Source organism: Pleurodeles waltl, chromosome 4_1, assembly GCF_031143425.1.
Source record: "Pleurodeles waltl isolate 20211129_DDA chromosome 4_1, aPleWal1.hap1.20221129, whole genome shotgun sequence".
Lineage (NCBI taxonomy): Eukaryota > Metazoa > Chordata > Amphibia > Caudata > Salamandridae > Pleurodeles > Pleurodeles waltl.
In genome coordinates this window covers 337,311,824-337,338,582 of record NC_090442.1, presented here as the reverse complement: position 1 = coordinate 337,338,582, position 26,759 = coordinate 337,311,824, and the positions used below count along the sequence as shown (strand labels likewise).

At 45.6% G+C, this 26,759-nt stretch overlaps 1 protein-coding gene across 4 annotated transcripts in view; it reads right to left on the bottom strand.

Moving 5' to 3' along the window:
- Positions 1-26,759, bottom strand: part of PTPRO (protein tyrosine phosphatase receptor type O) — an 814,046-nt gene that overhangs the window by 346,811 nt on the left and 440,476 nt on the right. For all 4 annotated transcript variants that reach the window (XM_069228459.1, XM_069228458.1, XM_069228461.1 and 1 more), the window contains exon 5: positions 3,211-3,654. In XM_069228459.1, the coding sequence (XP_069084560.1) occupies positions 3,211-3,654 (444 nt within the window). The remainder of the gene's footprint in view (positions 1-3,210; positions 3,655-26,759) is intronic.

Here is a 26,759-nt window from a genome sequence, read left to right as displayed (position 1 = left end):
CGATTCTCACTGTCTGCTAAGCAGACAGTGAAAATCTTTGTGGGGCCCTGTTAGGGGGCCCCTGCACTGCCCATGCCTGTGGCATGGGCAGTGCAGGGGCCCCCAGGGGCCCCACGGCACCCGTTCCCGCCATCCTGGTTCCGGCGGTGGACACCGCCAGAAACAGGCTGGCGGGAAGGGGGTCGGAATCCCCATGGCGGTGCTGCAAGCAGCGCCGCCATGGCGGGTTCCCTGGGCCAGCGGGAAGCCGGCGGGAAACCGCCGGCTCCCCTTTTCCGACCGTGGCTTTACCGCCGCGGTCAGAATCGCCCAGGAAGCACCGCCAGCCTGTTGGCGGTGCTTCCGCCGCACTCCGCCATGGCGGTCATGGACCGCCAAGGTCAGAATGACCCCCTATATGTGTTATGATGGGATATGACTAGTGCCTGGGTGACTGTTCGGAAGGTGTTAGGAAATATTTTACCCTGCACAACATGGCTAGTTGAAGCCAGTGGTATTGGCCTTTTGTATGATGTGTGTTTTGAAGTTGATCTTTGCGTCAAAGTGGATGCCAAAGGATTAGCTAGGAGTCATTTCATAAATATCTTCGGATTGATCTCTTTTAGCCAGTTGTATTTATTAAATTTGTTCTTATCATTAAGCCCAGCAAGTAGCTTCCACATTGACACCAGGATCAGCTTCACAACACACATCTATTCTTGTATGACTCCATGAAGCTTAATTTTGCTTTTTATTTTCACATAAATGACCGGTGAGAAATGACTTCACCTTTTAAATCGCACACTACTGGTTTTATATAATTGTAATTATTTTCTAACTAAAATATCTTACTTAACATTTATGCACAGAACCAATATGTTTGGGGAAAATGTGGAAACTAGAATGAAAACTACAAACTACAGTGCCAGCAGTGAACAAACCTGCACAGTCACACTGTGGCCGGGCAATTGGGGAGAAAGCGAATTATTACATTGGCTCACTCTCTGTGAAATGGGTAGTTTTCTGTCTGCAATATTTAGGGTCCTCATGTTGAGAAAGAATTCAGGGACTCATTTACAATGTTTTGGCACAGGGCAGAGCCCCAAGCCTTCTTCCTGCGCTGCCTTGCGTCAAAACAAATGGGCAGGAATGACCTGTATCTACAAGATATAGCACATTCCAGTCATTTCCCCCTGCACTGGAGCACAAATTGCTGCCTTGTGCCAATGCAGACACCCTTTCACCATGGTGCAAGGGTGCCTGCATTGCGGCTATGATTGTTTTTTAAGCAGGAAGGGACACCTTCCTACACTAAAACAATCATAAGAAGCGTTTTCCTCTTTCTATATGTGCGGCAAAATGCAGCACATATAGAAGAAAAAACAGGGAGAAATAAGATATTCCTCCCTGTTGCGCCACCCTTACCCCTGGGGTGGCATAGACTTTTGACATATTCCCAGTTTTACAAAACCTTGTCAATCTGGGGATGGGTCAAAATCCATGGGTATTGCATGGGAACATCCACTGCATGGAACTCCTCTTTGACACAAAGTAGGACAATGCTGTGACTTGCAGTGAATTGCCTTACTCCATATTTACAAGGCCATGAAAAGCTACACAAAGTAGCTTTGCATGGCCTTGTGGATAGGGCCCGCAGCCTGCACCACTTGTGTGTCACAAAAAGCCCCTCCATCTCTTCTTTGAAATAAGCATGACTGTTACCATGTGTGACAATGGCCCACTTTCTGGATGTGTTGGAGCTGAGACATTAGATCCTTTGATTGCTTGGCCCTGGGTACTACCGGTGCATGACCCAATTGCATGAAATGTCTAATAGAGAAAGGGACCATGACAGCAGCAACATTAGGAAGTGAGATATGGGCTCCTTGTATGATCTGATGTGCGGTTTTATATTTAGAATTCCAAAGATGCCTTTTGTGTATTTAAGTATGCTTTGGCACCAAGGTGCATCATAAAATACAATTGTCTTCCATTGCTCCACTCTCATAAATGTTAAACTCTCCCACCAATAAATGGCATTTATCACAAACCTAAAAGTATCAAATCACCCCCCAAGTTCCCTTACTATGCCAAACAGTGATGTGACTTGCTCACTTGCTTTATGCAAGCATTATAATGCTCTTCAGTGCCCGCTGGAACCTGGCCCACACTGTAGATGACCACTAAAATACGGAATTTAAAAAAACAGCCATGTTCATCAAAAGACTTTATGGCTAGACTATCAGGAATGCTATAGTGTTTCTCGGGTATTACTTTCTTGAGGCTACTGCTCAGGAAATGGGGGTTCTTGAGAAAGCAGCAGAGGTGAACCGTTTGGACAGTTGATCACAGAATGACAATAGAGCTGCTGTTATCATTTCATGTTAAATTCAATGCATCTGATTAGACTAGTCATTTCGTTGTTTGGCTAATAAATGTACGGTTATCTGCAATAAGTGAGCTGCATTTTTCTCAAACACTTATTGGGCTAGCAGGAAAACCAAAAATACATTAACCAACTAGTCACCAGTGGTGGCTTGTGCGAGGGAAAAGGGGCGTGGTGGCGTGGCATGGGAGAAATAAAATAAAATAATAAAAAAGATTAACTGAATGCCACACCGTGCTGCTCCACTCCTCCATCCTCGCTGCAGGCACAGGCTCCCAGCCTGTCTTGCAGCCAATCCTGATGCTGTTCAGAGCAGTATCAAGATTAGCTGGGAGTCCCCAGCCAGGGAGCTCGCAGGCAGACTGGGAGCCTGTTCAAGCTCTCTCCAGTCCGGCAACACAGTGCCGGGCTGTAGAGAGCCTACTGCGCATGTGTGTTTGGCCAGCCCGAGACGGCCAAACATACATGCGCAGCAAGCCCTCCATCCCTGTCACGAATGTGGCATCGCCCCTTTTAAGACAAAACGAAAATAAACATAGCTTATTACCATTTTGTATTAAAAGGTTTGCAGCTGCTGCTGCTGGCGGGGGCAATGCTTCTTCGCCCTAATGGAGGAGCTGCTCCTGCTAGTCACGTGTTTTAAACTTAATGGCTCAACTTCTCTTCCTTTGAGACTGATAAAAAGATGGCCATTTATTTTGGTAACAATAAACATTTGCTCCCATCATCAGGAAACGTATTTGGATGCAAACAAGTGCTTCACAAATAAAGTTTTAAGTTGTGCAATTAAAGTGATTGACCACTACCCATATTTTGTATTAAATTATTAGCAATTTTTCACTTACCATCTTTTTCAAAGAAGACGTAGAAGCCATCAAATGTAGTAGTTGCCTTTGGTGGCAACCAGCTTAGCATCACTTTCAATTGTGGGAAGACAAAAGGGGTTGGTTGTGCTTTCACAGGTATAGTGGTAGCGTAGTTTTCATAATCCATGGGTACACCGTTCACAAATCCCTCATTGTCTGGAGTTGTTGGCTCATTGGTCCACCAATAGGGCTGTGACGTTGTCTCATAATCAGTGTTGTTATAATAATATTCTATCCAAATGATGGCGGCGTTTGTTGGCAGGCTTTCAGGTTGATCTCCAGAAAATTGGTCTGGGATGTCTTTGTCCGTTGCTTCCTGCGATTCTATGAAAGTGTCAGCTGGACTTGCACTGGAATTGGCCTCCAAACTACTCTCGTTCTGGAGCACTATCTTCACAGAAATGTTTCTGGGTGGGTAGGGAACTGGAAAAATATAAACACACATAAATGTAGCTTATTATAACAAACATTCATATTTGAATCTCCCTGGATTGGTACTGGTCATAAGAGACACCAATACATTTCATGTTACAAAAACAAGTAGAAATATAAAAATCTGCAAATAGGAGAAATACATCCACATCTTGAAGTACTGTGGTCTCAGCGGTACGGGAATTCGTTATGCATTAGCTATTTCTTAAATTGTGTTCTTTAGATATGAGTGTTTCTTTACTTTTAAATCTGTTGGACTTAGTGGATGCCTTTGGGATAATGCAAATGTTCTCAGAGATTTTAATTTGGAAAATTCACTTAACACATTTAGTTTTTCCCCTGGGACCTGCTGCAGAGACTAAAGAGCATAAACCTTATAGGTAGATCCCAGATGTAAGTAATCACAGTTTGTAGGGAGCATCTTCAAATGCCTATAAGATGGCTGAAGTAGGTCAGAGTGGTTGTATATCACTACGTAGAATCTACTAATCAAATATACAGCTGTTGAAAATGCCACTTTTGAGAACCCCACTACTTTAAAAAAGCCACGGCCAAGAGTATATATACTTACATTATTTCTAACTTTAGCTTAGGCCTACATTTAACCCAAAGTCTAACCCTAAGACTAAACCTTAAATGAACCCCAATCCTATTACTAAGGTTAACTCTAAACCTAAGATGAAACACACCCTATAACCAGAACCTAATCTAAACCCTAATTCTACCCCTAATCTAAATTTAAAACTATCCCTCATACTAGCCCTAAAGCAAAGCCCACTCTGACCTAACCCCAGAACAAATCTTAACCCTAACCCTATTTCTTTCTCTAGATCTGATTACCCTAACATAACACTAACAGTATTAGCCTCGTCTTACACTTGCCCTTATACTTCCCTCATTGTATATAATTGTATTCTAAACAGTGGTTAGTTGTAGTAATTTCAGTGTAGAAGCTGCTATGAAATGCTATGCATAACAGAATCTCAGTAGTAGAGATGCAGAGGTCAGAACATCCAAAAACTTGCTTTTTATGCATTTGAGAAGTTAAAATGGAAAGAGAATGGTACATCAAGCTTCTTTCTCCGATTAGCAAGAGACAAGGAAATTTTTATGCCTGTCTACACAAAATAGATATTCAATGATGCTTGCTGCAGCTGTGGACTTTTTTTTTTTTTTTTTTTTAAATATATTTTTATTGTTTTATCAAACATATGGCAACATTTAAATGAAATACAAAAGGTTACATAATGTTCACCATACAGTATACATGTAATTTTTACTTATGCACTTTCTGCAAATCCAGTGTAATTGTAACAGAACCCGAGTTGGGTTCTGAGAGTTGTGTTCCTACATACATGGTGTATTCGACGTGTGCGTAGTAATTCAAAAATCAACAAAGAAAGTAAAAAATAGAAAGAATAAGATGGGAGCTGAGGCAGTTCCAAAGGGCCTGAACCAAGGGGGAGGGGGGAAGAGGGACCCCCAGGGGAGGGGGGAGGGCCCCGGCGCAGGGGGGAGAGCCAGCCGCAGCGGGGGCATGAGGCACACCCCACAGCCCATGCACAGCGATTACGTGTCCATCAGTGCGACATCGCTCCACCCACGCACAGCCGAGCCGCCCCCAAGCCACAGGGGACCAGCCCGCTGCTAGCCGTGAGGCGCCGAACGGCTCACCAATAAGGACCAACAGGATACGGAGTCCCATATCCCCAGTGTCCTCCGGAGCACGGCAGGACTCCGATGATGCCCTCGCGAGGGGTATTACAGTGTTATGGTAGTTCACCCTTTTTTTTTTCCCCTACCTCCGCTCTTACTCCACCACCCCGAATTTCTCAATCGGTCTATGTGGTACTGTATTACTGTGATCATTGATGTAATAACCACTATGTCCTGCCGATCAGTCTAGGGGGGGCGCTCATCGTCTTTGTTTTCTGCGGCTGTCAAGAATAAGTTCCATACCTCTAGGCCTTTAACTAATATGCCCTTATCCAATAAATTCTGTAGTGTTTGTGCTTCTGCTTTGGTCCATCGTATTACCTCCTCCCGCCACAAGGCAACACTAGGAGCGCCAGGGGATTTCCACCTCATGGCAATGAGGCGTCTATACAGCACCAAAGCCAGGGCAATGCATTTATATGTGCTTTTGCGTTTCTTAGGGTGGGGTGTTATGCCCAGCAGGCACACCTCAGGAGTAGGGGATAGTTCGGTGTTTGTCCATTCGGCAAGTAACGTTACTATCTCTATCCATGTGTTCCGGATCGAAGGGCATTCCCATGTCATGTGGTAGAAAGTGGCCTCCTCTGTGTCACATCTAGGGCAAGTTTGCGGTGATCGGGGAAACATGCGTGTTATTCGGTGTGGTGATAGGTAAGTCTGATGCACATAGTTAAACTGTGTGTATCGGAAGCGGGGGTTACGTGAGACCTCGCGAGTCATTTTCATTGCTTGATCCCACTCATTGGGGGATAGTGATTCCGACAACACACGGTCCCATTTAGTTTTCGCTTGTTCCTGTCTGTGTTCCGCCTGGGTTGTGAGAATGTTGTATATGTTTGATATACTTGATGGAGTATTTGTGGTCCCTAGCAGCTCATGGAGCAAAGGGGAGACTTCTGGTTCTAAGTTGCCATTTTTCCAGTATTCACGCATTACCTGCCTGACTGCTCCGTAAGCTATAAATCCGCCCCTGCCCAGCGCGTGCCTGTTGGCTAGTGCCTCATAGGTTTGAAGTTGTCCCCCCTGGTAAATATCTCCCAATGTATGTATGCCCTTATTACCCCATACGTTCAGGCCGACCTTGGCTGCTATTTTTGCTAGCGACGGGTGCGCCAGTAGTGGGATCCTCGGTGAGTATTGCGGATCTTTTGCATTTTGCAAAGCGTATCGGCCCCAGGCCCAATGCGCGGTATACAGCAGCACATTGTTAGTGTGTGCTGGATCGGTACGATTCATGAGGTATTGCATTATTTCTGTGCCGCCCAGTTCCAGCAACATTCTTTGTGTTTCGGCCCCAGTTGGATTACCGACCCATGTTGATATCCATTGTATCTGGGCAGCTGCATAATATGCTTCAAATCTGGGAGCGCCCAGTCCTCCCAGTCTGAGCGGCTGGATCACTTTTGATAACGCAACGCGTCTGCGACCATTGCCCCATATTAGATCCGTAAGCAAGCTATTCAGTAGCCTAAAAAAGGAGCTCGGGAGTATCAAGGGCAATGCCATAAAGTAATACAGTAGACGGGGTAGTACTATCATTTTTGCTATTGCCACTCTACCCATAGGGGATAGTGGGAGTGAGCACCAGAAGGGTAAAGAACCCCTTGTTGACCTGATCACTTGGCCAAGATTCCCATCCCTAAGGTCTTGATTGTTGTGGTATATGTTCACACCTAAATATTTAAATGTTGTGTAACACCATTTCAGGCCACTCGGGCCCGTTAGTGTTCTCGATGCTTCGGGGATCGGGCGCATAGGGAATATACAGGATTTAGTCCAATTCACTGTTAACCCTGCCACCGAGCTAAATTTTTCCAGGAGTTCCAAAAGGCCCGGTAGGGTTCCCGTGTGGTCTCGTAGGAAGATTAACGCATCATCCGCATATAATGATACTATCTGGTGTATCTGGCCGTCCAGTATGCCCCATGCGGGGGCCATTGTGCGAAGGCGAGCGGCCAACGGTTCAATCGCCAGTGCAAATAACAGTGGGGACAGCGGGCATCCCTGTCTAGTACCTCTACTGATGTTGAATTTCTCAGATATCGTGACGCCCGTCTTAACCCTGGCTGTTGGGCCAGTGTATAGTATTTTCACCCAGTTAATGTACATTTGCCCGAAACCCATCCGTTTGAGTGTCTCTGTTAAGAAGGGCCAACCTAGTGTATCAAACGCTTTTTCTATGTCCAATGAGACTGCAACCTGTTGATTGCCCTCTACCGGGGAGTTTCTCATCAGACGGAGCAAATTCCTGACGTTGTGGAATGTGTTGCGGCCGGGTATGAAGCCTGCTTGGTCTTGATGTACCAGCTCTGATATATATGGGAGCAGGCGATTAGCTAGAATTTTGCCAAGTAACTTACAATCTGTATTTAGTAATGATAATGGCCTGTATGAGCGGACGTCCAATGGGTCACAGCCTGCCTTAGGTAATACTGCTATCAACGCCTCACGGCATGATCCAGGAAGTGTGCCTAATTCCATGGCTTCCTCCAGCATTGCCAAATATGGGGCCAAAATTTGCGGCTGAAACGTACTATAGTATTCTATGGGTATACCATCGCTGCCAGGAGCTTTGCCGTGTGTAAACTGCTGCAATGCTTTTTGGATTTCAGCCATCTCTATTGTGCTATCTAGCTCTGTAGTTTGAGCGACGGTCAGATGGCCCATAGTGACTCCGTCGAAGAAGCCGTTTAACTGGGCATTGGTGGGTGGAGGGCGTGCCTGATACAATGAGCTATAGTACTCCTTGAACGTGTTATTTATCTCTGCCTGTGTATTAACTATCTGGCCTGATTCCAGTCTGATAGCACCTATGGGAGTATTACGACGTTCGTTTTTTATAAGCCACGCTAGTAATTTACCGGATCTGTCGCCCTCCGCATGTGTGCGGGCCATGTGATGACGATAATCAAAGTGTCTAAGGCGGTTATCGGATTCGGTCCATTTGGAGCGCATGTTAGTAAGCGTTTTCAATGTTATGGAGCCTTTAGCGAATTCGCCTTCAGCTACCTGAATTTCTTGTTCTAATACTCGGAGTTCGCGTGTCAGCGTTTGCCGCACTCCTACTGTGGTTGCAATGCATGCCCCACGTATGACTGTCTTGTGTGCATCCCATTCGATGGCCCTTGAGCTGGCCGTCCCCTCATTTGATGTGAAATATGCTGAGATTTGTGTGGCGATATCCTTCCTAAAAGGGGGGTCTTGCAGTAGGTGCGTTTGTAAACGCCAAGTGGGAATACATGAGCGAGGACTGCCCCATTTTATTTGCACTATGAGTGGGCAGTGATCTGATATTACCCTGGCGGAATACTCCGCTCTCGTTATTTTATGTGTTAGGTTCTGTGAGGTGAGGATAAGGTCTATTCGGGTATGTAATAGGTGTACTGGGGAGTAATAGGAGTACACTTTATCATGTGGGTGCAAGTGTCTCCATATGTCAATTAGTCGGCGTTCTTCCATCCATGTGTCCAGTATTTGGGTGTTTTTCATTGATTGGGCGGTCGAAAGCGGGGGGTGCGATCTATCCTTATCTATGTGTGGAACACAGTTCATGTCCCCCCCCCATATATATGATGCAGTTAGGTCGTTGGACAATTGTGAGGCCTTGGTTTGTAAAAATTCACCTTGTTTAATATTAGGGACATATAGTCCATTTATCGTAAGTTCCACCCCATCCAGCAGCCCCCTCAATTGTACAAACCTGCCCTCCTTGTCTCTTGTGTCGTGTTGTACTGTGTAAGGGACAGACGGTGCTATCCAGATCAGTACCCCTCTGGCGAAGGAGGAGTCACCAGCACTATACACTGAGCCCAACCAACTCTTTTCTAGTCGGGCAGCCTCTGCAGGTGTGATGTGCGTTTCCTGTAGTATTGCTATATGTATGTGATGTCTTTTTAGGAACGCATGTATTCTGTGACGTTTATTAATCCCTGCCATGCCCTTAAAATTCCAAGTCATGATATTATAGCTGGGTTCCTTATTCATTGTGTTGTGTTGAGGTACAGGGAACCACCCGCGCAGCGCCCGGCTCCCCAACCCCCCCCACAGCCCCGCCCACAGCCCCCCACCCCCGCCCCGCAAGCCCCGATAAGTGAGGAGTAAGCCCATAGTGGGCTAAAGATAGAAGAAAGAGAAATAGATGTAACACCAAAAAGGATATGGCGGACTGAAAGCGTCCGTAAAGTAGAATGGCACAACCGGTGCCTAAAAAGTCTTCCAAGGGGATCGGGTCCATTCGGATACCGTACAGGTATAGGGGGCGTGGTTTCCTTGGCATCCGTCCTTTGGGTGGCCCACCTACAGGATATTTCTTGTTTCTACAGTTCCATTTGCCTTGCGCAGCTTACAGTGAGTCAGTTATAGGTACTCGTGTGAGTGTGGGGGCTCCCGCCGTGGAGCCCGGTATTAGCGGCCCGGCGCCGGCGGCCCGCGACATTCCAGTCATCGCCGCCAGCGAAGGGGGGCCAAAAATACCAAATCTACATGTTTAAAGTTCATCCGCCGAACGCGGTGTGAGGTCCGGGCCCGCTAGCAACGGTGAGGCAGACGGGCTCATATCTCCCCCATGTGAGGCAGAGTCATTGGTGTCCGTTTCGCTCCTGGCATCCAACGCCCCGCGGGCGAATGAGTTTGTGTCTTTTATTATTTGCGCCCGCTCCAGTACCATTTGCGCTTTTGTGGGGCGGGAGGATGTTTTGGTGTTTTTCTGCTTTTTCTTCCTGGGGTTAGCAGGAGTCCATTCTTCAGTCACTGTATCTTCCTTGGTCGGGTCGGCCAATCCCTTAGCATGTATCCATGTCCACGCATCTTCAGGGGTGGGAAACATTAGGGTTTTCTCGTCCATGACTACGCGTAGTCGCGCTGGGAACATGAGAGAGTAAGTGATACCTTTTTCACGTAGCAACTGCTTAACCTTGTTATACGCAATTCTCCTGCTTTGTACCTCCATTGTGTAATCGGGGTAGGCAGTTATTCTGTTGTTCTCAAGCATGACCTGGTCAGACGTTCTGAAGTGCTGAAGGACTAAGTCTCTGTCCCTATAATTTAGGAAGCGAGCTATTAGAGGTCGGGGTGGCGCACCCGGTCTAGGCGGCCTGCCTGGTATTCTGTGTGCCCTTTCGATCACTGGTGTTGTGTTGGGGTGCTGCTCTTTAAAAATGTTCCTCAGCCAGGACTCCATGAACTCCTCAGCCTTAGGTTGTTCGATTCTTTCTGGGATTCCCAGGAATCTGATGTTGTTACGTCTGGAGCGTCCTTCAGCTTCCTCTGCCCTGCGTTGTAGTAATGTTATATCTAGTTCCATTTTTTGCATTTTATTTCTCATTTCTACTACTTCTGGCTGGATAGTTTCTAGTGTCTTTTCAGTGTCGTGAACCCTTCCAGTTAATTTGCGGTGGTCGGCCCGCAGCAATGAGACCTCCTGCACTGGAGCATCGATTTTCCCTTCTAGCGAGGTTTTAGTGTCCATTATAGCTTGCATAATTTTATTGAATTGTAGGGAGTGCGTGCGTAATGTTTCATTCAGTTGTATCTGTGTGAGCGATTGCGTCTCTGCTTGGCCAGACGGTTGAGGAGGGTCTCCTTCTCCCGTAGACCCTGTTTTGGGGTGTTTTGGTTTGACCATGATTCCCCTGTTGTCCTGTGCCAGTTTGTTACTTCAGGACTGCCGGGTGGCCGCCCTCCAGGAGCAACCGCTCACGTCTACGGATTTCCCTCGGCGCGTTTCCAGTTCTTTTAGACTGCAGTATAGGTGGGTTTTGCACGCATACGTTATGATGGCAGCCCGGAATTCAATGTTCCCAGAGATTCTCAAGTTGCAAACACTGATGATACCATTAGCGATGCCAGTGGACTGGTTTGGAACGTCGCAGTCCCGCGAGACGCAGCCCGCCAGGAGCACTAGATCTGTCAGGGAGCCACAGTATCACCCCCCAGCCCCTGAATCAGCGGGGCACGGGTGCCCAACCCAATGCCGGCACGGCGGTATGTCCAGGATGTGAAGGGTTCACTGTACGAGTGAGGCAGTTGGCGTATCTGCTTAGCTTCCCTCAAGTTATGGTTGCCGCGGGCCAACGGCAAGGGAGCAGGTGGTCATGCGCGGGCCGACAAGGATCCAGGGCAACACCGCGCGCCCACCCTGCCGGTAAAATCAGGGGTGGTGTCTCCCGCACCCCTATTCCACTGTTGTCCACTATGCACGGAGAGATCCCTAGAGGGAGAGAGCAATCTCCCCACACTCACTGCGACTCGAGTTATGTCGCCGATAGGGGTGCAGCAATACGGCGCTCCGGTAACAGACAGCGCTAGCTCGACAGCCACCCCGCCATCGCGAGCTGCCCGCCGGTCCGGTTCAAACGCTGTCCCAGGGGCCCCAGCACAATCGGGGCCTGTGTTAATTGCAATGTTCCAGCACGATGGGGGGCCACAATGAGTGACTCATATGCCATTCGGCAGCCTCTCCCCAAAGGAAGTTGATTTACTTGAAGTCAGCTTGTAAAGGTATTTGTTTCTTTAATCTCCTCTTTTTATACTTTTTAGTTTATTTTTTTTTAATTTAATTATTCCACCTTTCATCTTTTATTACTTGTTTCGCCGCTTTCCTTCAGTTTTGACAGTCCCCTGGATGCAGCAGTCCTCGCAGTCTGCAGGGGGTCGGTCCCCACCTGCGTGTCAGTGCGCTCGGCCCAGGCCCCAGCGCTTGCGGCGCCAGATCCAGGTGGGGGCCGGGGCTCGTGCGCAGCTGAGAGGGGAAGAACGGCACGGTCCCGCAGAGAAAAGAGCCGCTCCGGTGAGCAGAAACAAGGAATCGGCTCCCGAGCGCCGTTCACATTCGCCTCCCCACTCCGCTTCCGTCTTCTGGACGCTCAGGCGAGGCGCGGCCGGGCCGGGGCGCAGTGCGCGCGGTTCACCTCCTCCGGTGGGGACAGCCCCAGGCGCCGCAGCTAGAGCGCCCGGGCGCCCCCACCACAGCGAATAATAGGAGCACCGGGGGGACCCAGGGGATCCGCCCAGGCACCGCCGCTCACCGCACGGTGCGAGTAGACAAGCCCTGCTGTCCCGGGTGCCAGCCGCGCCGCCAACCCCAGCGTCTCCGGCGCCTCAGGCCACACGCCGCTTCCGCGTTCACCGAGTCCCCGGTGCTGCCCCCAAACAGGAGGGGAGGCCTTTTCACGCAGTGGACGACGACAATAGGCCAGACAGGGCACAGGATATTTACTAAATCGGTGGGCCGTGAGCGGAGCTCTTTGTTCAAGCGTCCGCTTCGGCAGCCATCTTGGCCACGCCCCCCGCAGCTGTGGACTTAATGTGTGTATTATTTCATGAAGATGTTTGAAACCCCCGATCTCAGGACCAGGTCCCCTTATGCTTCCTTCTTGGAAGTGCCTGGCAGAAGTCTTTAATTTATAACATTTTTCTACTGCAGTCACTCTTTTTTGTCACATCTGTACAATATTTGCATAGTATTTTATTTAAATTCTCTAATTGATTACCCAATACTAAAATGAGAGGCAATTACCTGTACACTAAAAGAAGTTACTACTCAGTAGTATGCTAGATTTTTAGATATATGCACATTAATCAAAAGTATCATCCACAATCATTATTGAAATGCTTTGTGTGTGCAATTTCTTGCAAAGTATTTCCACCAGTTTTATGCTTTCAATACACTGTGCAGGACAATGGGTTACTGGTTGAGAGGGGTGAAGCTCTATTCAGGCAACAACCACATTTTTTATCAGGGTGCATTCCACACCAATTTAGACAAATAGAGTAAAATTTAATAAATGATTTGACACCAAAACCATAAAAAATCCAATAAATAGAATGGGAGAGCAATTTTAAAGGTTTTGTGAATATCAAGTGCAAAACATGCCAACTATGGTTAAATGATCACGGTAGACAAGTTCAGGCTGTGATGGAGGGGAGGCCCAATAAAGGACTGAGTTTAGTCCGGTGCAAAGTACCTTGTGGGCCTGGGCATTGAGAAGTGAATCTTTGCGCCGTGTTGCGCAGTCTGGCGTTGAGAAACCATTGACAAGGAGCTGCAGTGTGAGGCCTGGTGTCGAGATGCATCATGCAAAGTTGATGACCATTGACAAAGAGCTGCGATGCGAGGTCCTGCGTCATCATCAAGGAAGCCAGTGGGGCTTGCGGAAACCTGTAATTCGTCGGCACAGGGGGATGAAATGCATTGTGCTGGGCTGGTGTTGGTGCCAGGATCCATCAGCGCTGAAGAAGTCACCAGGGTTTGCGAGGTCTTCCACTGATATGCATTTGTGTTGAGGACAAGCTACGTCACACTGGGCGTGAGTTGATGGTGGGCTGCGTGGGGATTCGTGAACATCAAAGAAGCCTGGTATATCCCTCTGGCTTGAACAGGGCACCAGCAGACTGACCTTTGGCGATTTCTTGGGAGTCCTGGGTCCACACAGGCAGACTGGATTCATCAGGGTACCTTACAGCAGTGGAAGAATCCTGGAGCAGAAACAGGAGGCCTTGGTTGGCAAGCAGTATACAAAACAGGGATAGATGGAATGGCCACTGGTAATCATTTGGGGGTGCATCCCAATCCATCATTATTTTGCACAACATACCGCCTCAGTTTGGACTCAGCTATATGCAAATCAGTCTTGACCCTGCTCAAATAGAAACAGTCCAGCCTGAATGGCAACGCAGGGTCCTCAGTTACAACTTTTAAATCTAATTTAACTTTTCAAATTGGCACACAGAGTTCCCAAATCCATCTGTGAAAGGAGAAGGGTTGTGCATGGGGCTAGCTACCTCACTATGTAAATATAATCCTAGCTACAGAAGCATCAACCAATCCATCAACCAATAGACATCCGAGCCTTGGGGAAAGAGGAATCTCCTTCACCGAGAGCGATGGCACTTTGTGGTGAAAGCCAGAGATCCCTGGAATCCACCTGCTTTCGACCAAGACCATCACCATCGGGACATGGAACATGAGGACCATTAACAAGACAGGCAAGACAGCCCAAGTGGCAGCTGAGTTGAGAAAATACAACCTTGCCCTGCTTGGCATCAGTTAGACCAGATGGACACAGTCCAGGCAGAAAAGATTGGATCCAGGAGGAATGCTGCTGTATTCTGGAGCAAGAGAATGCTCTATATACTCAGGGAGTAGCACTTATGCTAATATCAGCAGCCAACAAAGCTCTGATTGGATGGTTAGCCCAGGGTCCTAGAATCATCACAATGTCCTTCTGCATGAAAAGAGGATCAACATGAATGTTATCCAGTGCCATGCACCTACAAATGACAGCAAAGAAGAGGAAAAATAACAATTTTACAACAAACTCCAGTCCATTCTGGCAAAATGCCTTGAGAGAGACATCACTATACTGATGAGGGACCTCAATTCCAAGATTGAAAGTGACAACAGTGGGTACAAAATCATGGGCAACCATGGCCTTGGCAACATGAATGAGAATAGTTAAGGCTCGTAGATCTCTGTGCCCTGAACATCCTGGTGATAGGTGGTAGTGTATTCCCATGCAAGATCATTCACAAGGCAGCCTGGGTGTCACCGGACCATTCAACAGAGAATCAGATCAACCATGTCTGCATTTGCCAAGAAGTTCTGGAGGTCCCTGCAGGATGACAGAGTGATGAGAGGAGCGGACATGGCGTCAGACCATCACCTTGTTGTGGCCAGGCTAGAGCTGACGAAAGCATGGATGGAACCAACGAACCAAAGCAAGCGATATAACACAATCCCCCTCAAAGATGCACAGAAACAGAGTGAATACTCAGTCATCTTCAGTAACAAGCCTCAAGTCCATCAAGAACTAGACAACAAAGATGGAGTAGAAAGAGGTCAAAGAAACAGTGACATCAACCTGCCAGTAGGTACTTGGTCCCTAGAAACACTAGTAGAAAGAATGGATCTCCACTGAGGCTCTCTGCAAAATCCAAGTGAGAAAGGAAAAGAAAGCTGTAGTAAACATCAGCCGAAGAAAAGCAGAAAAAGCTAAAGCTCAAGGCGAATACACCAAAACCAACAAGGAAGTAAAGAGAATCTTAGGAGCAGACAAGCGAAGAATCATCAATGGTCTTGCCACAGAAGCTGAGGAAATAGCAAGCCATGGTAACTTGAAAGAACTCTATGACATAACAAGGGAACCCCCCCGGCAGACACAGCAAGACAGAAAGCCCTGTTAAATACAAAGTTGGGAAGACAATCCTGTATCACGAAGGCCAAAATAGAATGGTGGAAAACTTTGAAGAACTGCTAAACCAGCCTCTTCTATCAACCCCTGGCAAAGTGGTCAACAGAGTTCTCCTGAACAGAATGCAGGGACAAGTTGACGCTCAGTGAGACCAGCAAACTGGCTTCTGCAAAGGTCGATCCTGCATAGACTAGATTGTAATACTGCACATCATCATTGAACAGTTGATTGAATGGAACTCATCTCTCTATGTCAGCTTTATCGACTACGAGACGGCATTCAACAGCGTGGACAGAGAGACTCCCATGGAAACTCCTTTGCCACTACGGTGTGCCAGATAAACTGTGAGAATCATCATGAACTCTTACGAGGAAATTACTTGCAAGACAGCTGATAGAGGACAACGCACTGAAGTTCTTGATGTGAGGAGCGTAGTCCACCAGGGATGTTTGCTCTCGCCTTTTCTCTTCCTGCTGGCTATGGACAGGATCACAAAGACATTCACAGCAAGGAGAAGAAATGGGATCCAGTGGACACCCTGGACACAGCTCGATGACCTGTGCTTTGCAGATAACCTGAACCTGCTTTCTCCAATCCATCTGAAGATGCACAAGAAAACCAACAAAGAGGCAACCCCATCAGCACAACTTGGCCTCAACATCCACAGTAGAAAACCAAGATGCTGAAAGCGGACATAGCTAGCACAACTGCTGTCACTCTTGCAGGTGTTGCACTGGAAGAGATTGAGTTCTTCAACTACCTGCATAGTATTATAGACAAGCAGGGAGGCACAAATGCTGATGTCATGGCTAAAATCAGCAAAGCAAGGGCTGCCTCCATTCACCAAAAGAAGATGTCGAGCTCCAAAGAGATAACACTGCAAACCAAGATCAGGCGTTTTAACACCAGTCCTTCTGTATGGAGCAGAAACTTGGAGGGCAACAGTGACAACCACCAACAAAGTCCAGACCTCCATCAACACCTGTTTGAGGAAAATCAACCAAATTCGCTGGCCAAACATCATCAGCAGCAACGACCTATGGCAGCAGACTTCCCAGTTCCCTGCTCATAAAGAAATCCTGGAAAGATGCCTAAACTGGATAGGATACACTTTCTGTAAGCCTGCATCAAACACCACTAGGAAAGCCATCACCTGAAACCCTCAAGAAAGAAGGAAAAGAGGAAGGTCCAGAAAAACACCTGGTGTTGAAGCCCGGAGGCTGACTGCAAGGAGACGGGTTACACCTGGAGTTAGATTGAAAGAAAAAAGCAAGACAGAAATGGCTGGAGAGTCCTGGTTGACGGCCTATACTCCAGGAGAGGTAGTAGGCATCAGTAAGTAAAGTAAGTACACAGAATGAAGCCCTAGAAAGTGTAAATTCCTCTTCAGCTATTTATTCAAGCACATCTGCACATCTCAGACTCAATTGGAATGTTTAAACTGTCATACAAAAGAGAACTGCTTTATATCATTTTTGAAGCTGTGCCATTTCTAGCCCTGCTGGTCTCTTTGAGAGCCAGTAGACCACTGAAATGTATTTTTTATTTTTGAACCTACCGCTGAGGGTCCAGTTATGTTGCTACTCATCTGGCCTTAAATAAAAAACAACTCAGGCATTGAACTAGGGGACAATTCTGAAGATGAAACACAACTGACTTAGGTTATGCTAACAATGTGTCATGCAAGATTTTCTGTGTAGAGTCCATGCTTGCATCTTAGTTTTGTTTGTGGTTGTTGAAGTCAGCATCCAGCTGTACCACATCCTGCTGATGCGCGTTATTGGTGAAACAACTTGAGTATGCATGAGTCCTCTAATTTTATTGCGTTTGGCAGTGTGATCTGTAATTCTTTCTATTCTGATTATTTATCTTGTATTTTTATTGCATTTAACTGCATGTTAGGTATTTTTTCTAATCTTCCTTTCTATTTTGGCTGTACGATAACAGAAATGAAAAATAGATAATCTTTTCATTCAGGATTACGTTAATCATCTTCTCTAATATGTTCTATACAGCAATGCTATATATTTAGGACTACTGGACTTCCATTAGAGCTGGATTTCCTATATTTGTGTCATAATTTGATATCGCTTGTGTTAGGATTTGTTTCAGATTCATACATATCTTTCAAGTGGATTTTTTTTTTGCCCTGTTATATTATACAATACTTTAACTACCAAAGTAATTTCAATGCCCTATGACACACTACAAATTTATGTTGATATGGTTATGCTTTGGAATTTATTGTGTTGTCGGCCCCTGATATGTCGCCTTTAGAATCCTAAGTGAGTGCTAGTTTCTTGTCAGCCCCTAATATGTCCTTTTTGGTATCCTAGGTAAGTGTTAGTTATTACCTTTTGCCCTTTGTGCTGGCTGGTCACGCTCCTTAGGTCTGTCTTTCTGGAATGATCTTGATGATATAGTCAAATTCTCTTAGGTGAACTCTTGTCAAAAAAGTTAAAAGAATCAGAGACAAAACCTAAACTCCAAACGTCAATAACTGACAAGGACACATACTCAACCCAACAATGAATGCTATATCCAAAACTGATAATGGTTTTGTAACACGTATTCTTACTTTTAAGATCATTCATGACATTTGTAATAGCATTTGTAACACAAGTGGTAAGGTTATGCACATTGCAAAAGGGGTGCAAGTCATGCTCCTCATTAAAGCTAAAGTTTCAGGTTGGAAAAGGTTCTAGTGAGAGACGTCACACAGTAAAGGAGGCGTCCAATGAAGCTTCAGCATTCAGGTCATACCACCTATCACAGCAGGATTTAGCATACGCTAACTGAGTTTTACTCCAACCAGGAAATACAATAATTCTAGCAATTCATCAGTAGCTGAGAAAATATAAAAACTTAAAATTGTTGTAGCTGAGAAAATATTTACATATTCAGATCTATCTTTTGATTCGTCTACTTCCAGAAAACAGCTAGTTACTTGGAGTCACTATCATCACAATCACTGCCAAGTAAATCTAATTATGGATTTATTGTCCACTTTAGTTTTTGTCTACATGGGAGAAAAGTGTGACAGACTGACTGCATTGTGATACTTTAGGTCACGAAAACTATTTTCTGGACAGGGGATATAAAAATCCTACTTCGCAATCCCATAACTAAAATATACGAACCGTTATTACACAAAATGCAATTCTGACACTTAGCCTTGTAGTTTAGTGTGACATGTGTCCTTGCGTTCATTCTGAATGCGAGCACACATTGATGCTCAAAATAGCTCCATAACAGTGCGACGATCAAAAGATGCTGGTGTTCTGGTCATTCTTGTTGTCGATGCTCCTGTGCTATAATTTTGCTTCGAACGCAGTACAATTATGCCACCTGTCTTATTTTCGGGAATTTGGCGTAACAAGCTATAGTGCTGGGCTCGGGGCCTTGGGGCCGACACTTGTAAGGAGGGTATGGGATGACACATAGACACTGTTTGGGTTACATTATGGTGCGCAACTGAACTCCTCGACCGCACCCACGCGCTTTTATTCCTATATGCAGCCGCGCGCAGGATCCAACCACGACCCGCGGGTACACAGGTAACAACAACTAGACCACCCCAGGTTATACATTATACTCGTATAACATGAAATTCCCCAAATTAAACGAATTATGCAGCTGTAACCTACATTTCACGCACAGGCCTAGTCAGAATGCCAGACACATTTAAACTTCTCCTGCATCATTGAATCAAAAATGTAACATCGTAAACCAACACCAAATTCATGCTTTATGGGGAGACAGGGAGATATTACTTTGTACTATCAAGTCTAACTGGGATAAGGTAAAATACCTCACAGTTTTCCTAACTGATCTAATATAGTGCTGTTGAGGCTTTTGTTGCACACAGTGAATATTATTATACATAAAAATAAAATGCCGATTGCCCAGCATTTGATTTTCTGTCGGGTTTAAATCAGAAGCCAGCATAGCACTGAAATGTTAAAAATAAAAATGACTCCCTACCTAATTTATACATAATGCAATAACACTGAAATTGAAAGCAGGTAAACTATGCGTTTTTCAGCATTAGTTATATAAATATTTCAATGAGTTTGCTAAGTGGCATTTTGTATCTAGATTCTTCCACAGGGAGCTTTGAAAGATGTTGTTGTGGGCTACAGTGATTGATGGTTGACAAAGATGTTAGTATCTTTCAGAAACTGTTGAGATCGTTGCCCGGATTAGGATTAATTACTCTATCGGCACCTCGCTTTACTTTCCTGCACCAAAAGAGGTTGGTCTCCAAAATAAAACTTTCACGCTAAAATGTGCGGTATTCAGGGGCATATTTATACTCTGTTTGCGCCGGATTTGCGTCGTTTTTTTTTACGCAAATCCGACGCAAAACTAACTCCATATTTATACTTTGGCGTTAGAACCGTCTAGCGCCAAAGATCTAGGAGTTTGCGTCATTTTTTAGCGTGGACACCTTCCTTGCGTTAATGATATGCAAGGTAGGCGTTCCCATCTAAAAAATGACTCCGAGGCATGTGCGCCGTATTTACACTCCCGGGCAAAAATGACGCCCGGGAGTGGGCGGGTAAAAAAAAATGACGTCCAGCCGCTTTAGCGTCATTTTTTAACGCCTGGTCAGGGCAGGCGTTAAGGGACCTGTGGGCTCGGTAGGAGCCCAGAGGCGCCCTCCCATGGCCCCAGGGACACCCCCTGCCACCCTTGCCCACCCCAGGAGGACGCCCAAGGATGGAGGGACCCATCCCAGGGAACTTAAGGTAAGTTCAGGTAAGTATATATTTTTTTTGGGTGGCATAGGGGGGCCTGATTTGTGCCCCCCTACATGCCACTATGCCCAATGACCATGCCCAGGGGACATAAGTCCCCTGGGCATGGTCATTGGGCAAGGGGGCATGACTCCTGTCTTTGCTAAGACAGGAGTCATTTAAATGGGGGTTGGGAGTCAAAAAAAATGGCGCTAATCGGGTTGAGGCGAAAATTTTGCCTCAGCCTGACTTGCCCCATTTTTTGGCGCCCAAGCTCCATTTTCCCCTACGCCGGCGCTGCCTGGTGTAAGTCATTTTTTTGACGCACACCAGGCAGCTCCGCCGGCTAACGTCATTCCATAAATAAGGCGCCCGCATGGCGCTTTGGAATGGCGTTAGCCGGCGTTAAATTTTTTGACGCACAACTGCGTTGGCGCAGTTGTGCGCCAAAAAGTATAAATACGGCCCTCAGTTTTTTGTGCATCCTGCCTTCAAGTGAAGTTGTTTCAAATGAATCCACAATGATGGATGGCTAATGTGTCCGGTGAACACATAAAAGAACATGCATTTTGAGTTTTAATCCACGTGTTCACAAAATGAGGTCAAAACTAAGGTAGCCTCACCCTTCCACAAATGTCAGCACGCTAGCATCAACAGAGGACTACTCAGGGGCTCATTTAAGAGTCCCTAGCAGGACACTGTGCCACCAGAGCATAATTTTCTTTGACGCTCTGGTGGCGCAGTGTGTCAGTCCATATTTACCTTAGGTGGCTTTTCATGGCCGTATAAATTTGGAGCCCTTTCACGCATAACACTGCGTAAAAGGGGCGTTCCATGGGTGTTGCTGTAGGTATTTCCACAGCTACACTCATGGAATCCAACATAATCTGACACATTCCTAGAATGACAAATTTGGGAATGCGTCAGATTCCTACCCCACCTCAGGGGTGGCATTAAAGTGGCGCAACAGGGGGAAATAACATTATTTCTCCCTGTTTGTTCCTCTTTCTAGGTGTGCTGCATTCTACCACACAAATAAAAAGAAGAATATGCCATTGATAATTGTTTATGCGCAGGAAGTTATCCCTTCCTGAACATAAACAATCATCCCCACAAGGCAGGCATGGTGCAAGTGTGACTGCATTGGTGCTAGGCAGCAATTTGGGCACCAGCTAAGGGGACAAGGACAGAAAAGCGCCATATATTATAGATACGGTGCATTCCTGCTGTTTTTTTTTGCCGCATGGCAGCGCAGCAAAAAAGCTTGCAGCGCTGCCCTGTAGCAAAACATAGTAAATGAGACCCTCAAGTTATTCAAGGTGTGTTTCAACGAACATTATTAAACTTGTAAAGTATCAGATTCCACACATGGGTCAATGTATAGGCAATCTCTTTAAAAACAGCAAACTACCTCTTTATCCCGTGACATGTTTGAAAAATACATGATTTTAGCCAAAGTTTGATGTTTCCAAGTTATTCTGGGTATGAAAATGTAGCTGGATCCACTTACGCCACACAACCCTGGATTTGACTGGGTTTTCAGGTTCCAAAAATGTCCCGGGTCAATAGAGTTTTTATTGGAAAATGCCTCCCTTTGCATGATCGCTCCAAATTTATTTGGACTGATGCTGCTGTTCTTTTTACTAACCAGCCACTAGCGCATGTGCAGTGACCCCTAAGACATTTCACAGTTTGCTCTTTGCAATTGGCTATTTGTTTCATTGGCATATTTAACTTATCTGCATGTCTCTAATATGTGGTACAAAGTGCACAAAGGTCCTGTAAGTTAGATGTTACCAGTGGCCTGCAGCACATACTGTGCCATCTCTAGAGTGACAATGCAAAACATTTTTATAGAACATGAATATGACTCAGAGTGTATCAGAGCTCCGTACATAGTACAGGTTACAGTAACAGAAATCACAAATAAAACAAACAATTGCAACTAACTTATAATATGTACAGTACAAGTTACCATTTTTAGATATTCCTCACTTACATTATGTACAGGTAACATAAGGTAGCATTAGCCTTAGTTTATGACCATGACTGCAGGCCTGCAATCAGTAACCAGACTGTGTAGTTTTAAACTGTAAATTCTACCTGTCAATATAACCCTTTTCACAAAGCCTAAATCCTCCATTCAGATGTTAACAGGTCACCCCAAGTAGGCCTTAGTGCCCGAAATGCGGAGTTCATAGTATTAAAAGTAAGACATGTAAAGGTTTAATGTAAAACAAGTTGTTTCATTGAAAAAAAGTCCAAAAGAGGTTTTCATTATGGCAGGGTAGTTGTCCATAGGAAAGCTCTCAGAGTTAATATTAAAATATAAAAATTAAATAAGGCTATCCCTGCCTAGAAATCATCTAAAAAGTTAATTCTTGAACCTATTAAAATATTTATTACAAATTCAATTCATTGGTGAAGCTGGATTTGTACCACATATTTTACAAAAGGTAGTATTAGTAAGCCACCTTTTGCCTGCTTACAACCTCTAGGAGCCTATTTGCATGAGCATGCAAATGTTACCTCAGATCCAAAGAGCTCCTTGATGAGATGTGAACTTACTCCCAGAGCTGAAACAAAGGCTTTAGGTGTCTGAAGGTGTTCTGTGCCTCTCTGGCAGCATGACCATCTGGGCAGTGCACATCTTCAAAGATACCTCCATGTTACATGCAGAAGTAACTAACACCTAGGCCTGCCCCCTCTTTTGGCCTCCTACTGAGCCAAGCACCAATTCCAGTAGGAGAGGAGCTGCCTCCAGAACTGTTTTTAAGTGACCACAGAGGAGTGGTTGCTTTTTTTCCTTGCCACACCTCTACGGTGGACACAGGACCTCTGCATAAGGGAAAAAAGTTCTGCCATTTTGGTTTGCGGTAGAAAAGGGCACTCTGGGACTGTTCGGAGTAGGACACAAAGGATTTTCTGCAACAATTGGTAGGGTTACCTGTGGTGACATTTTCCCTATTGGTCAGGTAGGAGGCACCCCCAACAACAGGCTAGTGCCAGGCATGAATGTGGCACCCCTGGCCACGCTCCTCAGAACACTACCGGATCTGTGGAAGACAAAAGAATGACTGCTACTGCTGTTGTGACCTATGAGAAGATCCCTAAGGGCTGGACTTGCTCCCATCTGTCCCCAGGACTAAGCAGTGGACTCCAAGGGTCAGGCAGCTGACCTCTTGCTAAGCTACAGGGACACAAAACAGCAAGAAGCATGCTTTTCTGGAAGAGCCCAGCTATTCAGTGTTAAAAACTGGGTCTTTACTTGGCAGAGGTATGCACCCTGTCCAAATAGGGACCACAATCCTTGTCAGGGTAAGTCACAAAACAACCTAAATTATCCTGTGCCCACCCTCTGGCAGCTTGGCACACAGCAGGCAGGCTTAACTTAGAAGACAATGTGTAAAGTATTTGTGCAATAACTCATACAGTAACACAGTGAAAACATCACAAAAAGTAAGCCACACCAGTTTAGGGAAATAGATAATTTTTGTCTCAATAAAATAACACCAAAACATAAAAAATCCAATATGCACAAGTCAAGATATCACTTTTTAATGGATTAGATGAGGCTCAGTCTTTAGAAAACAGTTGTTGTATCATTTTAACACACAGTATCTGGGATGTGTCATAAATAATGACAAATAGGGCTGCAGAGGAGGCGAAGCATTCGAAAAATAAATTGATGCATCAGTTTTTCCAGCACGGTGAAGGTGATGTGTCATTTTTTTCCACGCGGTAAGGTTATGTGTCGGTTTCGGAGAGTGAAGCCTTGGTTCCTCACTGCGGTGTTGGAATATTTTGACACCCAAGGGTGATGCATGGAAAATCCAAAACGTGTTGTGAAAAGGCAACAGGCACTGTGTCAATTCCGCAGGCAATACGGTGACGTTTTAGCCATGAGACAGATGGTGCATCGATTCTGCTTCAACTTTTGCAGGCGTTGGGTCCGTTTTTATGATGCTGTGGATTTTCTTCTTCAGATGAAGTTTTTGATGGTCCTGAGACATCAGAACAGGGAGCAAACTCAGTACAGGCCCTTGGAGAGAACTTGTGGGGCAAGGCAGAGTCCAGGGGCCAGCAGGCCAACAAGCAGGAGAGCAGTCCTCACAGAAAAGCAGTCCAAATTAGTCCTTTGGGCAGCACAGCTGTCACTCTGACAGAGGCCAGTTGTAGGTCCTGAAGTGTCTGATTTTAGGAGGTCACAGATCTTTGAATTGGAGGAGAATTTCAAAGAGTGGTTTAGTAGTGCACCAGTTCCCCTTTCAACCCAGTCCTGTCTGCCAGGAGTTCTGTGGGGGTTATCAGCCCATTGTGTGAGGTCAGGCACTAGCTTTTGAAGTGTAATGGAGAGCCCCTCCACCCTTGGTGCCCAGGAAAACCCATCCTCTTGCAGATGAATGCAGATGCAGCTCAGTGTTAAGGGGAGCTGTCAACCAGCACAGACCAGATGTGGATTGGAGACAGGCTGTAGGGAACAGAGAACTTCCTAAAAGTGGCATTTCTATCGTAGTAATGTTAAGTCCAACTTCACCAGTAAGCAGGATTTCTCACTACCATTCTCACCATGCCAAACAGGACAATGCCACTCCTCTCAGATCAGAAATTACCACTGAAAGGTATATAGGGGCAATCCCAAATGCTAGCCTATGAGAGGAACATGCTTCACTGTTGTGAAAAACAACTTTGGGTATTTTTCACTACCAGGACATGTAAAACTTACAAGTTCATGTCCTGCCTTTTACTTACATAGCACCCTGCCCTATGAGCTGCCTAGGGACTACTTTAGGGGTAACATATGTAATAAAAGGGTAGGTTTAAGGCTTGACAAGAAGTTTTAAATGCCAAGGCAAAGTGGCAGTGAAACTGCACATAGACTTTGCAGTGGCAGGCCTGAGACATGGTTATGGGGCTACTTATGTGAGTGGCACAATCAGTGCTGCAGGCCCTCTTGTAGTATTTAATTTACAGGCCCTGGGCACATGTAGTGCACTTTACTATGAATTTACAAGTAAATTAAATATGCCAATTTGGTATGAGCCAATGTTATCATGTTTAGGGGAGAGAGAACAAGCAGTTTAGCGCTGGTCAGCAGTGATAAAGTATTCAGAGTCCTAAAAGCAGCAAAAGTGAGATCAGAAAAATGGAGGGAAGGAGGCAGGCAAAATATTGGGGGACGACCACCCTAAGGCTGTCAGGTCTAACATGTGTTTCCCCAGCTGAAAGTGGGCAGAGCTACCCAACCACTTGGGAGCTCTCTTTACTAAGGCAGAAGATCAGGAGGGACCATCAGCATTGGAGTAGTCAGTCCCAGGGTGATGCTCCACCATAAAGTCCATTACCTGTAGGGAGATGGACCACCTCAAGAGTTTAGAATTTTAAACTCTTCATTTTCATGAGCCATCTAAGGGGCTTGTGGTCTGTCTCAACCCCGAAGTGAGTCCCAAACAGGTATGTTCTCAACTTCTTCAGTGCCCAGGCCACAGCAAATGCTCCTCTTTCAATGGCATTCCACTTCGGTTCCTGTGGAAGTAACTGTAATGGTCTCATTTTCCATTATTCCTTGGGACATGTTTCCTTTGGAATATGGAATGTGATGAGGTAATGTTGAGGTCAAGGATGGAATGTGGGAGACGGTGGGAGTACGGAGAGAAGGGAGGTTGGATTGTGACTAAGCTGAAGGTGTCGTGATTCCTAATCTTTTATTGAAAGAAATAAACGTACAAGATGAAAAAGGAATTATAATGAAGTGATTATTACATTGGCGACGAGGGACTGCAGTGTGCAGGCGACCTGTGCAGGAGACAGGTCAGGGAAGACACCTTCACTCCTGGATTTATTGATTAAACGGAAAACCAAAGGTAACAGTTATGTAGGAATCTGTAACAAACTGAACTTCAAATAATAGTAATAATTTATTACATTTTAAAAGCTATTAAATGTTAAGGAGTATTTACGGCGAAAACCTGAGCGTTTTAAAAGTGCGTGGAACCTTGAACATTTTAAACTCAACAGTATTTCATCGCGTGCACCTCTCGTGCCAGGTTTTCTGTGAGTGAAGCATCGCGTGTCTACGCTCGAGTCGAGTGCATTCAGCGCGTTCAATTACATTATTACATCGTTCAACTAAGTCCGTGTTATGAACGAATAAACAATTCTAAAGAAACTTTCCGGAGCTGCCAAATGTGAATACAATTAAAGCGATCCTTTTTGAAATCAGACACAGATAGTGAGGTGTCGCGTGTCTACGCTCGAATCGAGTAAATTCAGCGCGTTTAACTAAGCGCGTGTTATGAACAAGTGAATAAATCGATTTTAAATAAATACCTTATAAAGAAACCTTCCGAAACTCCCAATGGGTACGCAATTAAAGTAATCTTTCCAAAACCGGATGCAAACAGATTGTAGACACTGAAGAAGGACTATATATTTTGCAATATAAGAAACT